The 17591-nt window shown below is 51.0% G+C and overlaps 1 protein-coding gene and 1 long non-coding RNA gene across 2 annotated transcripts in view; both read left to right on the top strand.

Annotated features, from left to right (window-relative positions):
• The window catches only part of paxbp1 (PAX3 and PAX7 binding protein 1), a 49870-nt gene extending 41116 nt beyond the window's left edge, over positions 1-8754 (top strand). The window contains 5 exon segments of the mRNA XM_046317133.1: positions 2826-2902; positions 3181-3247; positions 6618-6764; positions 6881-7035; positions 7752-8754. Of these exon segments, the coding sequence (XP_046173089.1) occupies positions 2826-2902; positions 3181-3247; positions 6618-6764; positions 6881-7035; positions 7752-7869 (564 nt within the window). The 3' untranslated portion in view covers positions 7870-8754.
• A 5636-nt stretch (positions 8755-14390) lies between these two features.
• LOC124007526 lies at positions 14391-17065 on the top strand. Its single transcript, XR_006833945.1, has 3 exons — positions 14391-14520; positions 16548-16655; positions 17038-17065. It is a non-coding gene; the product is annotated as an uncharacterized LOC124007526 (long non-coding RNA).
• The last annotated feature ends 526 nt before the right edge of the window (positions 17066-17591 follow it).

The following is a 17591-nucleotide window of genomic DNA, read 5'->3' as shown; positions in this document are numbered from 1 at the left end:
TCTCCCCCCACCCTCACTCACCCTCCTCACCGCCCCCCACCCTCACTCACCCCTCTCCCCCCACCCTCACTCACCCCTCTCCCCCACCCTCACTCACCCCTCTCCCCACCCCACTCACCCCTCTCCCCCCACCCTCACTCACCCTCTCCCCCACCCTCACTCACCCCTCTCCCCCCCACCCTCACTCACCCCTCTCCCCCACCCACCCTTACTCACCCCTCTCCCCCCCCACCCACCCCTCTCTCCCCACCCACCCTCACCCCTCTCCCCCCACCTTCACCCCTCTCTCCCCACCCACCTTCACCCCTCTCCCCCACCCTCACTCACCCCTCTCCCCCCACCCTCACCCCCTCTCCCCCACCCTCACTCACCCCTCTCCCCCCACCCTCACTCACCCCTCCCCCACCCTCACTCACCCCTCTCCCCCACCCTCACTCACCCCTCTCCCCCACCCCTCACTCCCCTCTCCCCCACCCTCACTCACCCCTCTCCCCCCCCACCCTCACTAACCCCTCTCCCCCCCCACCCTCCCTCACCCCTCTCCCCCACCCACCCTCACCCCTCTCTCCCCCCCACCTTCACCCCTCTCTCCCTCCCTCCTCACCCTCTCCCCCACCTCACTCACCCCTCTCCCCCACCCTCACTCACCCCTCTCCCCCCACCCTCACTCACCCTCTCCCCCCACCCTCACTCACCCCTCTCCCCCCACCCTCACTCACCCCTCTCCCCCACCCTCACTCACCCCTCTCCCCCCACCCTCACTCCCCCCTCCCCCACCCTCACTCACCCCTCTCTCCCCTCCCTCCTCACCCTCTCTCCCCCACCTCACTCACCCCTCTCCCCCACCCTCACTCACCCCTCTCCCCCCACCCTCCTCACCCCTCTCCCCCACCCTCACTCACCCCTCTCCCCCTCCCTCCCTCACCCCTCTCCCCCTCCCTCCCTCACCCCTCTCCCCCCACCCTCACTCACCCCTCTCCCCCCCCTCACTCACCCCTCTCCCCCCACCCTCACTCTCCACCCTCACTCACCCCTCTCCACCCTCCCTCTCTCCCCTCCCTCCCTCACCGTTCCCTCCCTCCCTCACCGTTCCCTCCCTCCCTCACCGTTCCCTCCCTCCCTCCCTTCCCTCCCTCCCTCACCGTTCCCTCCCTCCCTCACCGTTCTCTTCCCTCCCTCCCTCACCGTTCTCTTCCCTCCCTCCCTCACCGTTCTCTTCCCTCCCTCCCTCACCGTTCTCTTCCCTCCCTCCCTCACCGTTCTCTTCCCTCCCTCCCTCACCGCTCTCTCCCTCCCTCACCTTCCCTCCCTCCCTCACCGTTCCCTCCCTCCCTCACCGTTCCCTCCCTCCCTCACCGTTCCCCCTCCCTCCACCGTTCCCTCCCTCCCTCACCGTTCCCCTCCCTCCCTCACACCGTTCTCCCTCCCTCCCCCTCACCGTTCTCTCCCCTCCCTCCCTCACCGTTCTCTCCCTCCCTCCCTCACCGTTCCCTCCCTCCCTCACCGTTCCTCCCTCCCTCCCTCACCGTTCCCTCCCTCCTCCTCACCGTTCCCTCCCTCCCCCTCCCTCCCTCCCTCACCCCTCTCTCCTCTCCCTCCCTCACCGTTCTCTCCCTCCCTCCCTCACCCTCTCTCCCTCCCTCCCTCACCGTTCTCCCTCCCTCACCGTCCCCCCTCACCGTTCTCTCCCTCCCTCCCGCTCCTCCCTCCCTCACCGTTCTCTCCCTCCCTCACCGTTCTCTCCCTCCCTCACCGTTCTCTCCCTCCCTCACCGTTCCCTCCCTCCCTCACCGTTCCCTCCCTCCCTCACCGTTCCCTCCCTCCCTCACCGTTCCCTCCCTCCCTCACCGTTCCCTCCCTCCCTCACCGTTCCTCCCTCCCTCACCGTTCCCTCCCTCCCTCACCGTTCTCTCCCTCCCTCCCTCACCGTTCCCTCCCTCCCTCCCTCACCGCTCCTCCTCCCTCACCGTCCCTCCTCCCTCACCGTTCTCTCCCTCCCTCCCTCACCGTTCTCTCCCCTCCCTCACCGTTCTCTCCCTCCCTCACCGTTCTCTCCCTCCCTCCCTCACCGTTCCCCCTCCCTCCCTCACCGTTCCTCCCCCCCCTCACCGTTCTCTCCCTCCCTCCCTCACCGTTCTCTCCCTCCCTCCCTCACCGTTCTCTCCCTCCCTCACCGTTCTCTCCCTCCCTCACCGTTCCCTCCCTCCCTCCCCCTCCCTCCCTCACCCCTCTTCTCTCCCTCCCCCCCTCCCCCCTCCTCCCTCACCGCTTCTCCCTCCCTCACCGCTCCCCCTCCCTCACCGTTCTCTCCCCCTCCCTCACCGTTCTCTCCCTCCCTCCCTCACCGTTCTCTCCCTCCCTCCCTCACCGTTCTCTCCCTCCCTCCCTCACCGTTCTCTCCCTCCCTCCCTCACCGTTCCCTCCCTCCCTCACCCCTCTCTCCCTCCCTCACCCACCTCTCTCCTCCCTCACCCCTCTCCCTCCCTCACCCCTCTCTCCTCTCCCCCTCACCCCTCTCCCCCTTCCTCCCTCACCGCTCCCCCTCCCTCACCCTCTCTCTCCCACCCCCTCCCTCCCTCACCCCTCTCTCCCTCCCTCCCTCACCCCTCTCTCCCCTCCCTCCCTCACCCTCTCTCCCTCCCTCCCCCTCCCCCTCACCCCTCACCGCTCTCTCCCTCCCTCCCTCACCGCTCTCTCCCCTCCCTCCCTCACCGCTCTCTCCCTCCCTCACCGCTCTCTCTCTCTCTCTCTCTCTCTCTCTCTCTCTCTCTCTCTCTCTCTCTCTCTCTCTCTCTCTCTCTCTCACCTGTCTTTCCCTCCTCCAGGAGTTTCTGAAGACCATCGTATTGAGGACCAGAAGGACTCTGGATGATGATGTGTTCTTACCTCTGTACCCCAAGAAGTGAGTCACAAACACCGTTCTCTACTTGTCCCTCTAAAAATTCCTTCCTGGTGCACGTTTTGGTCCCCCAGTCCTACACAGCTGATTCAAATAATCAACTCATCAAGCTAAGGGGAAATAAACTGAACGTGCACCCAGGGCGGGTCCCAGGACTGAGTTTGGGGGAAACTCTGGCCTAACCCATTATTACACAGTGAGGAAAGAGAGAAATACACTACTCAATGTCTGAGAAGCCATTCGATTGGTTATAGGAAGTCTGTTTTTTTGGTTTCTTCCAGCGTGTTGGAGAATAAGAACAGTGGTCCCTACCTCTTCTTCCAGAGGCAGTTCTGGTCCTGTGTCAAGGTAAGAGAAAGGTTACTAGAACCACAGCTCTAATGGGACATCGTTAAACTAGGCTCATATTGCGTGAGATTTGTATTTTTTATTTTTTTTGTATTAGTTGTATTGGTAGAAGCTGTACATTCTTCATGGTCACCTCACTAAAAAAAACGTCCTAATTTTCTAGGACGCTAAAACGATGATTTGGTCAAAATGTGTAATACATTATCCTCCTCATTCCTCCACTTGTTTCACTGGGGCCTGCTGCGACGAGAGAGCCACTTGTTTCACTGGGGCCTGCTGCGACGAGAGAGCCACTTGTTTCACTGGGGCCTGCTGCGATGAGAGAGCCACTTGTTTCACTGGGGCCTGCTGCGATGAGAGCCACTTGTTTCACTGGGGCCTGCTGCGTTCTGTATACCACCCAATACCTTGTCACAACACAACTGATTGGCTCAAATTTATTAAGAAGGAAAGAAATTTCACAAATTCACTTTTATATGAGCTGCAAAACCTGGACCCGTATAAATCAGCTGGGCTTGACAATCTGGACCCTCTATTTCTGAAACTATCCGCCGCCATTGTCGCAACCCCTATTACCAGCCTGTTCAACCTCTCTTTCATATCGTCTGAGATTCCCAAGGATTGGAAAGCTGCCGCAGTCATCCCCCTCTTCAAAGGGGGAGACACCCTGGACCCAAACTGTTACAGACCTATATCCATCCTGCCCTGCCTATCTAAGGTCTTCGAAAGCCAAGTCAACAAACAGGTCACTGACCATCTCGAATCCCACCGTACCTTCTCCGCTATGCAATCTGGTTTCTGAGCCGGTCACAGGTGCACCTCAGCCACACTCAAGGTACTAAACGACATCATAACCGCCATCGACAAAAGACAGTACTGTGCAGCCGTCTTCATCGACTCTGTCAATCACCATATTCTTATCGGCAGACTCAGTAGCCCCGGTTTTTCTGATGACTGCCTTGCCTGGTTCACCAATTACTTTGCAGACAGAGTTCAGTGTGTCAAATCGGAGGGCATGCTGTCCGGTCCTCTGGCAGTCTCTATGGGGGTGCCACAGGGTTCAATTCTCGGGCCGACTCTTTTCTCTGTATATATCAATGATGTTGCTCTTGCTGCGGGCGATTCCCTGATCCACCTCTACGGAGACGACACCATTCTATATACTTCCGGCCCGTCCTTGGACACTGTGCTATCTAAACTCCAAACGAGCTTCAATGCCATACAACACTCCTTCCGTGGCCTCCAACTGCTCTTAAACGCTAGTAAAACCAAATGCATGCTTTTCAACCGATCGCTGCCTGCACCCGCATGCCCGACTAGCATCATCACCCTGGATGGTTCCGACCTTGAATATGTGGACATCTATAAGTACCTAGGTGTCTGGCTAGACTGCAAACTCTCCTTCCAGACTCACATCAAACATCTCCAATCGAAAATCAAATCAAGAGTCTGCTTTCTATTCCGCAACAAAGCCTCCTTCACTCACGCTGCCAAGCTTACCCTAGTAAAACTGACTATCCTACCGATCCTCTACTTCGGCGATGTCATCTACAAAATTGCTTCCAACACTCTACTCAGCAAACTGGATGCAGTTTATCACAGTGCCATCCGTTTTGTCACTAAAGCACCTTATACTACCCACCACTGCGACTTGTATTCTCTAGTCGGCTGGCCCTTGCTACATATTCGTCGCCAGACCCACTGGCTCCAGGTCATCTACAAGGCCATGCTAGGTAAAGGTCCGCCTTATCTCAGTTCACTGGTCACGATGGCAACACCCATCCGTAGCACGCGCTCCAGCAGGTGTATCTCACTGATCATCCCTAAAGCCAACACCTCATTCGGCCGCCTTTCGTTCCAGTACTCTGCTGCCTGTGACTGGAACGAATTGCAAAAATCGCTGAAGTTGGAGACTTTTATCTCCCTCACCAACTTCAAACATCTGCTATCTGAGCAGCTAACCGATCGCTGCAGCTGTACATAATCTATTGGTAAATAGCCCACCCATTTTCACCTACCTCATCCCCACAGTTTTTATTGATTTACTTTTCTGCTCTTTTGCACACCAATATCTCTACCTGTACATGATCATCTGATCATTTATCACTCCAGTGTTAATCTGAAATATTGTAATTATTCGCCTACCTCCTCATGCCTTTTGCACACATTGTATATAGACTCCCCTTTTTTTCTACTGTTATTGACTTGTTAACTGTTTACTCCATGTGAAACTCTGTTGTCTGTTCACACTGCTATGCTTTATCTTGGCCAGGTCGCAGTTGCAAATGAGAACTTGTTCTCAACTAGCCTACCTGGTTAAATAAAGGTGAAATAAAAATAAAATTAACAAGGCGCAAATGTTAATTGAAATGCATTCCAGGTGACTACCCCATGAAGCTGGTTGAGAGAATGCTAAGAGGGTGCAAAGCTGTCATCAAGGCAAAGGGTGGCTAATTGAAGAATCTCAAATATAAAATATATTTTGATTTGTTTAACACTTTTTTGGTTACTACATGATTCCATATGTGTTATTTCATAGTGTTGATGTCTTCACTATTATTCTACAATGTAGAAAATAGTAAAAAATAAATAAAAACCCTGAATGAGTAGATGTGTCCAAACATTTGACTGGTTCAACAATTTCAAAGATTTTACCGAGGTACCGTTCATTAGAAGGATATCATTCAATTGTAATAAATCAATTAGGCCTGATCGATGGATTTCGCATGACTGGACAGAGACACAGCCATGGGTGCCCCCCATGGTGGTCAGGCTGTAATTCACAGAAATATCAAGTTATCTTGGTTTTATACACACTGTATTACAGATATTGACCCCCCCCCCCCATCAGTTGCTAGGTAACATATATTGACTCCCTCTCCCTCTAGTTGCTAGGTAACAGATATTGACCCCCCCCTCTAGTTGCTAGGTAACAGACATTGACTCTTTCACTCCCCTCTAGTTGCTAGGTAACTGAAATTGACCCCCCTAGTTGCTAGGTAACATATATTGACTCCCTCTCCCTCTAGTTGCTAGTTAACAGATATAGACCCCCTAGTTGCTAGGTAACAGATATTGACTCTCCCCCCTCTAGTTGCTAGGTAACAGATATTGACTCTTTCTCTCCCCTCTAGTTGCTTGGTAACTGATATTGACCCCCTCTAGTTGCTAGGTAACATATTGACTCCCTCTCACTCCTCTAGTTGCTAGGTAACAGACATTGACTCCCTCTAGTTGCTAGGTAACAGACATTGACCCCTCACTAGTTGCTAGGTAACAGATATTGACCCCCCCTAGTTGCTAGGTAACAGATATTGACCCCCCCCCTAGTTGCTAGGTAACAGATATTTACTCTCTCTCCCTCCTCTAGTTGCTAGGTAACATCCTCCAGTGGAGTGGTGTATTGTCTGGTTCCACGGTGAGGGAGTTGGCTCTGGACTCCACCCTGAACAGATACATCCTGTCAGCCCTACAGAACGCTGAGGCTGGGGAAGACAGCGTACTGAAGAGTCAGAGGGTACGCGCACACACACCTCGTTCCTGAGGAATCCCACCTCTACCATGTCCATGTTTTAAGATGACTTTAGTTCAATATGTTTCTGTTGGGCTGGCTGTCTGTCTGTGTGTGTGTAGGTGGTGGAGTGTTTCCCAGCCCAGTGGTTTGTAGGGTTGAAAGGTCAGCAGACCCTGCCTCAGCTGGAGCCCTTCTGTCGTTACCTCACCCACCTGGCCTCTGCTCTGCTGAGAGGCTCTCTGGGGGGGTCCGACATCGACAAGAGGAACGCCAAGTACGTGATTACATGTTATAAAGGCTTTTTTAAAGAGGTTATATACACATTATGGATGCTATATACCTGCACTAGCGCCCTACACCACGGGCCAGCTCCCTACACCACGGGCCAGCTCCCTACACCACGGGCCAGCTCCCTACACCACGGGCCAGCTCCCTACACCACGGGCCAGCTCCCTACACCACGGGCCCAGCTCCCTACACCACGGGCCCAGCTCCCTACACCACGGGCCCAGCTCCCTACACCACGGGCCCAGCTCCCTACACCACGGGCCCAGCTCCCTACACCACGGGCCCAGCTCCCTACACCACGGGCCCAGCTCCCTACACCACGGGCCCAGCTCCCTACACCACGGGCCCAGCTCCCTACACCACGGGCCCAGCTCCCTACACCACGGGCCCAGCTCCCTACACCACGGGCCCAGCTCCCTACACCACGGGCCCAGCTCCCTACACCACGGGCCCAGCTCCCTACACCACGGGCCCAGCTCCCTACACCACGGGCCCAGCTCCCTACACCACGGGCCCAGCTCCCTACACCACGGGCCCTACACTAGCGCCCAGCTCCCTACACTAGCGCCCAGCGCCCTACACTAGCGCCCAGCGCCCTACACTAGCGCCCAGCGCCCTACACTAGCGCCCTACACCACTGCAGGCTAGCAGTGAGTTTTTAGATGTTTAATAGACTAGTTATAGCTGTCTCTCGTTCTCTAGGGAGCAGATCAAGGAGGTGGTGAAGCTCTTAGCTCGGCTCAACGCTCTGGATCACCTCATCACCGTGGCAACGGAACACGGCATCAAGGACATCACACCTCTACTGGACTCCAAGTGACATCACTGCACCGCTGTGTGTGTGTGACATCTGAACTCTGTTGTTGGGTCAAACTGCAAGGTTTATCATAATGGACTTTAGTGTGTGTCTGAGAGTGAGAGCTGGAGGTGTGTGTGTGTGTGTATATATTGTGAATATTGTACATGTGTGAAAATGTGTCGGGAGAACTAGGAGACTAAGAGCAGGTCTGTTAGATCAGGAGGACTACAGATCATCACACACTTCCTCATCTGGAAGTGCTCTACAGAGGAATTCTGGGAGATGTAGTTTCTCTCTACAGTCCCCAGTTGGGAGTATTGCTACTTTCTACACCAGAACTAATTTAACTATAAACCAACACCTTCCCTCGTCACCTGAACTGAAAACTTCTAACATGGTGTTTTGTCTCATAGCATGACCCCTCCCCTCTCGCTCTCTCTCCCGTCGTCCTCATGACGATCAGATTAATCCGCACGAAGAAGACTACTTTATTGTCCGACGTAGACGAATGTCCAACGGACACTTGTCTTTTTATTTAAACTGTCAGCTGTCCTCTCCCCTGCTCTTCTCGTGTTTTACCCCCTGTGCCATGATTTCTCTGCTTCACTGATCCCAGATCAGCTTATTGGTTGTCGCCCTAATTTGAAAGGGTTGAATGTAACTGATCCTAGATCAGTATCTAGAGTCAACTTCATTCTGTTGACTGGTGTCACACGAGCCGTTCTCCACCACGACCCTCTGATTGGATGAGGATGTAGGAGGATGACCCTCTGATTGGATGAGGATGTAGGAGGATGACCCTCTGATTGGATGAGGATGGGGGAGGAAGGGTTTCTATTTTCATTTGGCTGATTTTTGTGTACAATGTTTTTTTGTTTTGAATAAAAAAATTGCTTTGGAATAAGATTTGTAGCTGTGTTAACCACGTGTCTGAGAGGAGGGAATGCTGGGATACGTCCCACCTTCCTGTCCAGATATTGGATATTTTTATTCACTACGATCTATAAGGAAACGCTGATCCAAGAGCAGCGCTCCGACTCGGATACATACAGCCTCTGGTTTTCATTGGCGCGTTTGGAATGTCCTACTGTTCCCGTGTCTGTTGGGTCTAGTTCATAGGCTTCATTTACACAGGCAGCCCAATTCTGATCTTTTATGAAACCATTATTGGTCTTTTTGACGAATTTAGATTGGCTCTGAGAAAGAGCTAATGTGAATTGGTCAAAAGACCAATAATGGTGAATTAAATATCATAAACCAATATGGGGCTGCAGCGTAAGCCTAGTGGTTAGATCATTGGGCCAGTAACCGAAAGGTTGCAAGATTGAATCCCTGAGTTGGTAAGAATCTGTTGTACTGCCCCTGAACAAGGCAGTTAACCCACTGTTCCCCTGAACAAGGCAGTTAACCCACTGTGCCCCTGAACAAGGCAGTTAACCCACTGTTCCCCTGAACAAGGCAGTTAACCCACTGTTCCCCTGAACAAGGCAGTTAACCCACTGTTCCCCTGAACAAGGCAGTTAACCCACTGTTCCCCTGAACAAGGCAGTTAACCCACTGTTCCCCTGAACAAGGCAGTTAACCCACTGTTCCCCTGAACAAGGCAGTTAACCCACTGTTCCCCTGAACAAGGCAGTTAACCCACTGTTCCCCTGAACAAGGCAGTTAACCCACTGTTCCCCTGAACAAGGCAGTTAACCCACTGTGCCCCTGAACAAGGCAGTTAACCCACTGTTCCCCTGAACAAGGCAGTTAACCCACTGTTCCCCTGAACAAGGCAGTTAACCCACTGTTCCCCTGAACAAGGCAGTTAACCCACTGTTCCCCTGAACAAGGCAGTTAACCCACTGTTCCCCTGAACAAGGCAGTTAACCCACTGTTCCCCTGAACAAGGCAGTTAACCCACTGTTCCCCTGAACAAGGCAGTTAACCCACTGTTCCCCTGAACAAGGCAGTTAACCCACTGTTCCCCTGAACAAGGCAGTTAACCCACTGTTCCCCTGAACAAGGCAGTTAACCCACTGTTCCCCTGAACAAGGCAGTTAACCCACTGTTCCCCTGAACAAGGCAGTTAACCCACTGTTCCCCTGAACAAGGCAGTTAACCCACTGTTCCCCTGAACAAGGCAGTTAACCCACTGTTCCCCTGAACAAGGCAGTTAACCCACTGTTCCTGAACAAGGCAGTTAACCCACTGTGCCCCTGAACAAGGCAGTTAACCCACTGTGCCCCTGAACAAGGCAGTTAACCCACTGTGCCCCTGAACAAGGCAGTTAACCCACTGTGCCCCTGAACAAGGCAGTTAACCCACTGTGCCCCTGAACAAGGCAGTTAACCCACTGTGCCCCTGAACAAGGCAGTTAACCCACTGTGCCCCTGAACAAGGCAGTTAACCCACTGTGCCCCTGAACAAGGCAGTTAACCCACTGTGCCCCTGAACAAGGCAGTTAACCCACTGTGCCCCTGAACAAGGCAGTTAACCCACTGTTCCCCTGAACAAGGCAGTTAACCCACTGTTCCCCTGAACAAGGCAGTTAACCCACTGTTCCCCTGAACAAGGCAGTTAACCCACTGTTCCCCTGAACAAGGCAGTTAACCCACTGTTCCCCTGAACAAGGCAGTTAACCCACTGTTCCCCTGAACAAGGCAGTTAACCCACTGTTCCCCTGAACAAGGCAGTTAACCCACTGTTCCCCTGAACAAGGCAGTTAACCCACTGTTCCCCTGAACAAGGCAGTTAACCCACTGTTCCCCTGAACAAGGCAGTTAACCCACTGTTCCCCTGAACAAGGCAGTTAACCCACTGTTCCCCTGAACAAGGCAGTTAACCCACTGTTCCCCTGAACAAGGCAGTTAACCCACTGTTCCCCTGAACAAGGCAGTTAACCCACTGTTCCCCTGAACAAGGCAGTTAACCCACTGTTCCCCTGAACAAGGCAGTTAACCCACTGTTCCCCTGAACAAGGCAGTTAACCCACTGTTCCCCTGAACAAGGCAGTTAACCCACTGTTCCCCTGAACAAGGCAGTTAACCCACTGTTCCCCTGAACAAGGCAGTTAACCCACTGTTCCCCTGAACAAGGCAGTTAACCCACTGTTCCCCTGAACAAGGCAGTTAACCCACTGTTCCCCTGAACAAGGCAGTTAACCCACTGTTCCCCTGAACAAGGCAGTTAACCCACTGTTCCCCTGAACAAGGCAGTTAACCCACTGTTCCCCTGAACAAGGCAGTTAACCCACTGTTCCCTGAACAAGGCAGTTAACCCACTGTTCCCCTGAACAAGGCAGTTAACCCACTGTTCCCCTGAACAAGGCAGTTAACCCACTGTTCCCCTGAACAAGGCAGTTAACCCACTGTTCCCCTGAACAAGGCAGTTAACCCACTGTTCCCCTGAACAAGGCAGTTAACCCACTGTTCCCCTGAACAAGGCAGTTAACCCACTGTTCCCCTGAACAAGGCAGTTAACCCACTGTTCCCCTGAACAAGGCAGTTAACCCACTGTTCCCCTGAACAAGGCAGTTAACCCACTGTTCCCTGAACAAGGCAGTTAACCCACTGTTCCCTGAACAAGGCAGTTAACCCACTGTTCCCCTGAACAAGGCAGTTAACCCACTGTTCCCCTGAACAAGGCAGTTAACCCACTGTTCCCCTGAACAAGGCAGTTAACCCACTGTTCCCCTGAACAAGGCAGTTAACCCACTGTTCCCCTGAACAAGGCAGTTAACCCACTGTTCCCCTGAACAAGGCAGTTAACCCACTGTTCCCCTGAACAAGGCAGTTAACCCACTGTTCCCCTGAACAAGGCAGTTAACCCACTGTTCCCCTGAACAAGGCAGTTAACCCACTGTTCCCCTGAACAAGGCAGTTATAACCCACTGTTCCCCTGAACAAGGCAGTTAAACCCACTGTTCCCCTGAACAAGGCAGTTATAACCCTCTGTTCCCCTGAACAAGGCAGTTATAACCCTCTGTTCCCCTGAGAACAAGGCAGTTATAACCCTCTGTTCCCCTGAAAAGGCAGTTATAACCCTCTGTTCCCCTGAGAACAAGGCAATGAACACACTGTACCTAGACTTTCATTGAAAATTAGAATTTGTTCTCACTGACTTGCCTAGTTAAATAAGCGTTAAATTATAAAAATGGTGAAATAAATATCAGAATTGGGCTGCCTCAAACGCGCACACTCACTCTGCCCAGAGTTGGTGAAAATGTGATTCGCTTTATTTTACTAAATACATTTTACCAGGGCAAATGGGAGTATTCATGATCTGTATTGTGGGGTATTTCTCCAACATTAGGTCATCTGATGAACTATAATACATCTAAACACCCAGCTCTGATGTCCTGACCTCTGATGTCCTGACCTCTGATGTCCTGACCTCTGATGTCCTGACCTCTGATGTCCTGACCTCTGATGTCCTGACCTCTGATGTCCTGACCTCAAGTCCTGACCACTGTGTCCTGACTTTCTGATTCCTGAATTTGTTCTGACCTGACTTGTCCTGACCTTAAATAACCTCTGAATGTCCTGACCTCTGGTGAAATAAACACCAAATCTGATGTCCTGACCTCTGATGTCCTGACCTCTGATGTCCAGACCTCTGATGTCCTGACCTCTGGTGTCCTGACCTGTGATTCCTGACCTTGATGTCCTGACCTCTGATGTCCTACCTCTGATGTCCTGACCTCTGGTAATAAACACCAGCTCTGTTGATGTCCTGACCTCTGATATGTCCTGACCTCTGATGTCCTGATCTGATGTCCTGACCTCTGATGTCCTGACCTCTGATGTCCAACATTAGGTCCTGATCTGATGTCCTGACCTCTGGTGTCCCAGACCTCTGATGTCCTGACCTCTGATGTCCTGACCTCTGATGTCCTGACCTCTGATGTCCTGACCTCTGATGTCCTGACCTCTGATGTCCTGACCTCTGATGTCCTGACCTCTGGTGTCCTGACCTCTGATGTCCTGACCTCTGATGTCCTGACCTCTGATGTCCTGACCTCTGATGTCCTGACCTCTGGTAATAAACACCAAGCTCTGATGTCCTGACCTCTGATGTCCTGACCTCTGATGTCCTGACCTCTGATGTCCTGACCTCTGATGTCCTGACCTCTGATGTCCTGACCTCTGGTAATAAACACCAAGCTCTGATGTCCTGACCTCTGATGTCCTGACCTCTGATGTCCTGACCTCTGATGTCCTGACCTCTGATGTCCTGACCTCTGATGTCCTGACCTCTGATGTCCTGACCTCTGATAATAAACACCAAGCTCTGTTGATGTCTTGACCTCTGATGTCCTGACCTCTGATGTCCTGACCTCTGATGTCCTGACCTCTGGTGTCCTGACCTCTGGTGTCCTGACCTCTGGTAAATAAACATGCTCCACCAACCAGGGCCTGTCTGTATGCTCCACCAACCAGGGCCTGTCTGCATGCTGCACCAACCAGGGCCTGTCTCCATGCTGCACCAACCAGGGCCTGTCTCCATGCTGCACCAACCAGGGCCTGTCTCCATGCTGCACCAACCAGGGCCCGTCTCCATGCTGCACCAACCAGGGCCCGTCTCCATGCTGCACCAACCAGGGCCCGTCTCCATGCTCCACCAACCAGGGCCCGTCTCCATGCTCCACCAACCAGGGCCCGTCTCCATGCTCCACCAACCAGGGCCCGTCTCCATGCTGCACCAACCAGGGCCCGTCTCCATGCTCCACCAACCAGGGCCCGTCTCCATGCTCCACCAACCAGGGCCCGTCTCCATGCTCCACCAACCAGGGCCCGTCTCCATGCTCCACCAACCAGGGCCCGTCTCCATGCTCCACCAACCAGGGCCCGTCTCCATGCTCCACCAACCAGGGCCCGTCTCCATGCTCCACCAACCAGGGCCCGTCTCCATGCTCCACCAACCAGGGCCCGTCTCCATGCTCCACCAACCAGGGCCCGTCTCCATGCTCCACCAACCAGGGCCCGTCTCCATGCTCCACCAACCAGGGCCTGTCTCCATGCTCCACCAACCAGGGCCTGTCTTGGTTCAAGTCAGGATTTGAAATAAACACAAAAGAATAGGTGATATGCACATCCTAAACTTGAGTGTAAACAAAATATTTCCTACTTTATTAAAGTAGCTCCCTAGACCTCTGTTTATCTTGTTCTATTTCCATAGTGTGTGTGTGTGTGTATGGCCCCCTCTGTAAGGGTTAATTCTATATCCTGTCTGTCATCAGTGCTGTAGTCTTGTACAGCTGTAAATAAACCTAGCTTTTCAGGATGTTGACTCCGTTGAGTTTGTTCCGATGCCTCGGTCATAATAGTAACCAATGATATGATCGTAACACTGCGGGGTTTATTAAATAGAATGACATATGACTCATTTAAAATATTATTTTGTGTTCAGAATGCCTGTCTGTGACGGAACATGCTAATGATTGACAGTTATTGGCTCTTACTTCACATGGTGTTATGAAGTAAGTCACTAAGCTCCAGCCATGTGCCCCTTGACCCCCGTTACAGTGATGACATCACATGACTGACTGTTCGTCACCACTGGTTGGAGGGTCGGGTAACTAGTCAAGGAAGTATTTTCTCTGTTCTCTTTAAGTCAGTCGTAAACAGATTCCATCTTGTCCTTTTTCCCTCTCTCTCTCTCTCAGCAATCTACCTTGTGTTCAATCAGGTAAGTTATTCAATAATAATTAAATAAATAATCATTTTTACTCTTTTGTCAATAATAACCTGGTTGTTGAAATATACACTCGGGTTTACCAACGATTGACAATGAACATGTTCAGTTTCATTTACCGCAGAACCAACCCAACATGCGCTCATCAGTCAAACATCTTCATGTAAGTCGCTCTGGCCAATTTGTAAGTCGCTCTGGATAAGAGCGTCTGCTAAATGACTTAAATGTAAATGTAAATGGATAAGGTTTGACTTATGACCTGAGATCACCTGTCATGTGATGTAATGTTGCCAGTCAACATTCCATGAGGGTGTTTATACTTCACGACACAGGTTTTGAACGATAAGGATGTACTTACCGTGTACTTACCGCTCAACTACTGTGATATCCGTTGGAACAACTGTTGGGACACATTTACCGAAGGTAGTAACACGTTAAAACCTCTTGAGCAAACAAATGAATGGGCAGGCTAGAGGCTGTTTTTAAACCTCTCAAATAAAACACAAACTACAAGTGTGACTGGTTTGTTGTACATGATACTATTGTAGTGACCAATAAGCGATACCAGACCCCCGACGCATCGCGCCAGTAGATAAAGACCACCTGTAACGTGGTTCATAGCGATGATCGTGGATATATACGGTATTACATGACGGTTGTGGTAACAGTTCCTGGAAAGTATGTATTGCCTCAGAAGGTATTGTAAGGTCAACAGCTACACACGGAGTTCCGTGTGAGGAAGAGGGGAGAGGAAGATACCGTTTTAATCAGCTGTTCCGGGAGTATCCAAAAATATCGATTTCTTTGCAGGAATTGACATCAGCCCCCCCCCCCAGACCTATAAAAAGGTAAAATACAATAATATGTTCAACAAATGTGCGTGTGTTTTGTTATATAATTATGGACACAAGTTGTACCGAACAACGCGTCTGGGTCCGGTGAGTGTTATGACGGTGTCGACAGAGCGAGCCGACGCTACAGTGACATTCACGGTGCCTCAACATTTTTACGTTTTAATTGAACAATTACTCATAACTTCATAATACATTTGAACAGTATAAGACGAATAATCTTTATAAGGTCATGGAAACACTCCGTTTTGAAAGATTATTTGTAAAGGAAGGGGTAAAAGCCTTAATTATTCACAAAATGATTCTTGTGATGAATTTGAGCCCGCGCTGTGCCATTTCAGTAAACCTCACACAGATATGGACCAATCCACTATTCTACAGCTCTCAGGCATTCTGTCTGTATAAGTGTTTACTCGTCTATTTCTCATGGCCTCCACTATCCTTTCTTATATCCACTTAAATATAGGTGAATGTTGGGATGGCTGTAGACAGTTGGTACAGGACAGAGTATTTACACGCGTTAACAGTGTATCCATAGAAATCGAATTATATTTACAGGCACTGAGGCTAATTTGATATGTATATAAATATATTTTAAACTGATGTAAATTCACTATGTGAATAATAATAATTCTTAAATATTGATGTTTAAATAATCAGAGGAATTTGTAACGGTTTAGGTGTTGTACCTACCCCCCCCCCCCAATCCAGTCACATTCCTGTTACCTTCAACTTTTTCTGATATGGTTTGAGAGATATCAAGTGATCATTTCCTTTATGGAACTTCCTGACGGGTTGGTTATCAGGTTGTACTTAAAGAGAGAGGACCAGGATGTCATGATGTAACTTCCTGACTGGTTGGTTATCAGGTTGTACTTAAAGAGAGAGGACCAGGATGTCATGATGTAACTTCCTGACGGGTTGGTTATCAGGTTGTACTCAAAGAGAGAGGACCAGGATGTCATGATGTAACTTCCTGACTGGTTGGTTATCAGGTTGTACTCAAAGAGAGAGGACCAGGATGTCATTGTTGTAGCCAAGGTTAATGAAGTATGTACCTATGACCTTTACACTGACAACACAAAGAAAACAGCATTATGCTCAGTGACGTTCAGGACTTTAAAATAGTAAAAATCTTTCTGTTTTTGTAATCTTGTACTTGTCCCACAGTAAAACAGCACTACCTCCTAAAATGAGTCTCTCAGAAGTGAACGAGGCAGGCGCTGACGCAAACAGGCGTATCTTTCAGGACCGTGACGCTGTAAAAGAGGCCGAAAGGTGAGTGCAATCAACCACAACAAGACAAGACAAGAGTGAAAAAAAAATGCTTTGTGATCCAACATAATACATTTTTAATGTTTCTAATGCTATTCTTTAATAACTTGAGATCTCATCCATAATTATATAGTCATTAAATGAACGTCTCTGTTGTGCCTGTTGCGTCTATGGATTTAACTTACAACTTAAGAGACAAAGACAGGTAAGAGCATGAATGAGTTAATTGATCCTCCTGAGATTTTCCCACTGAACTAGTTTCTCTATCGACAGTCTAGATATTGAATCACAGACTCTGTATTCTACATCCCTGTGGGCCTGAATGTTCTGATCTGGGTTTATCTAAAAGGCTCCATCAGAACTGACCGGTCTCCCCTGTACCCAGCTGTCTGTCCATGAAGAGTGACCAGTCTATTGATGTACCCAGCTGTCTGTCCATGAAGAGTGACCAGTCTCCACTGTACCCAGCTGTCTGTCCATGAAGAGTGACCAGTCTCCCCTGTACCCAGCTGTCTGTCCATGAAGAGAGACCAGTCTCCCCTGTACCCAGCTGTCTGTCCATGAAGAGTGACCAGTCTCCCCTGTACCCAGCTGTCTGTCCATGAAGAGTGACCAGTCTCCCTGTACCCAGCTGTCTGTCCATGAAGAGTGACCGGTCTATTGATGTACCTGTGTTTTTCGGACCGGAGAGACCAGTCTCCCCTGTACCCAGCTGTCTGTCCATGAAGAGTGACCAGTCTCCACTGTACCCAGCTGTCTGTCCATGAAGAGTGACCGGTCTCCCCTGTACCCAGCTGTCTGTCCATGAAGAGTGACCAGTCTCCCCTGTACCCAGCTGTCTGTCCATGAAGAGTGACCAGTCTCCCCTGTACCCAGCTGTCTGTCCATGAAGAGTGACCAGTCTCCCCTGTACCTAGCTGTCTGTCCATGAAGAGAGAC

This window comes from Oncorhynchus gorbuscha, linkage group LG20, assembly GCF_021184085.1.
Source record: "Oncorhynchus gorbuscha isolate QuinsamMale2020 ecotype Even-year linkage group LG20, OgorEven_v1.0, whole genome shotgun sequence".
Lineage (NCBI taxonomy): Eukaryota > Metazoa > Chordata > Actinopteri > Salmoniformes > Salmonidae > Oncorhynchus > Oncorhynchus gorbuscha.
Note: the sequence above shows the minus strand (reverse complement) of the source record. Positions and strands in the feature narration are given on the sequence as shown.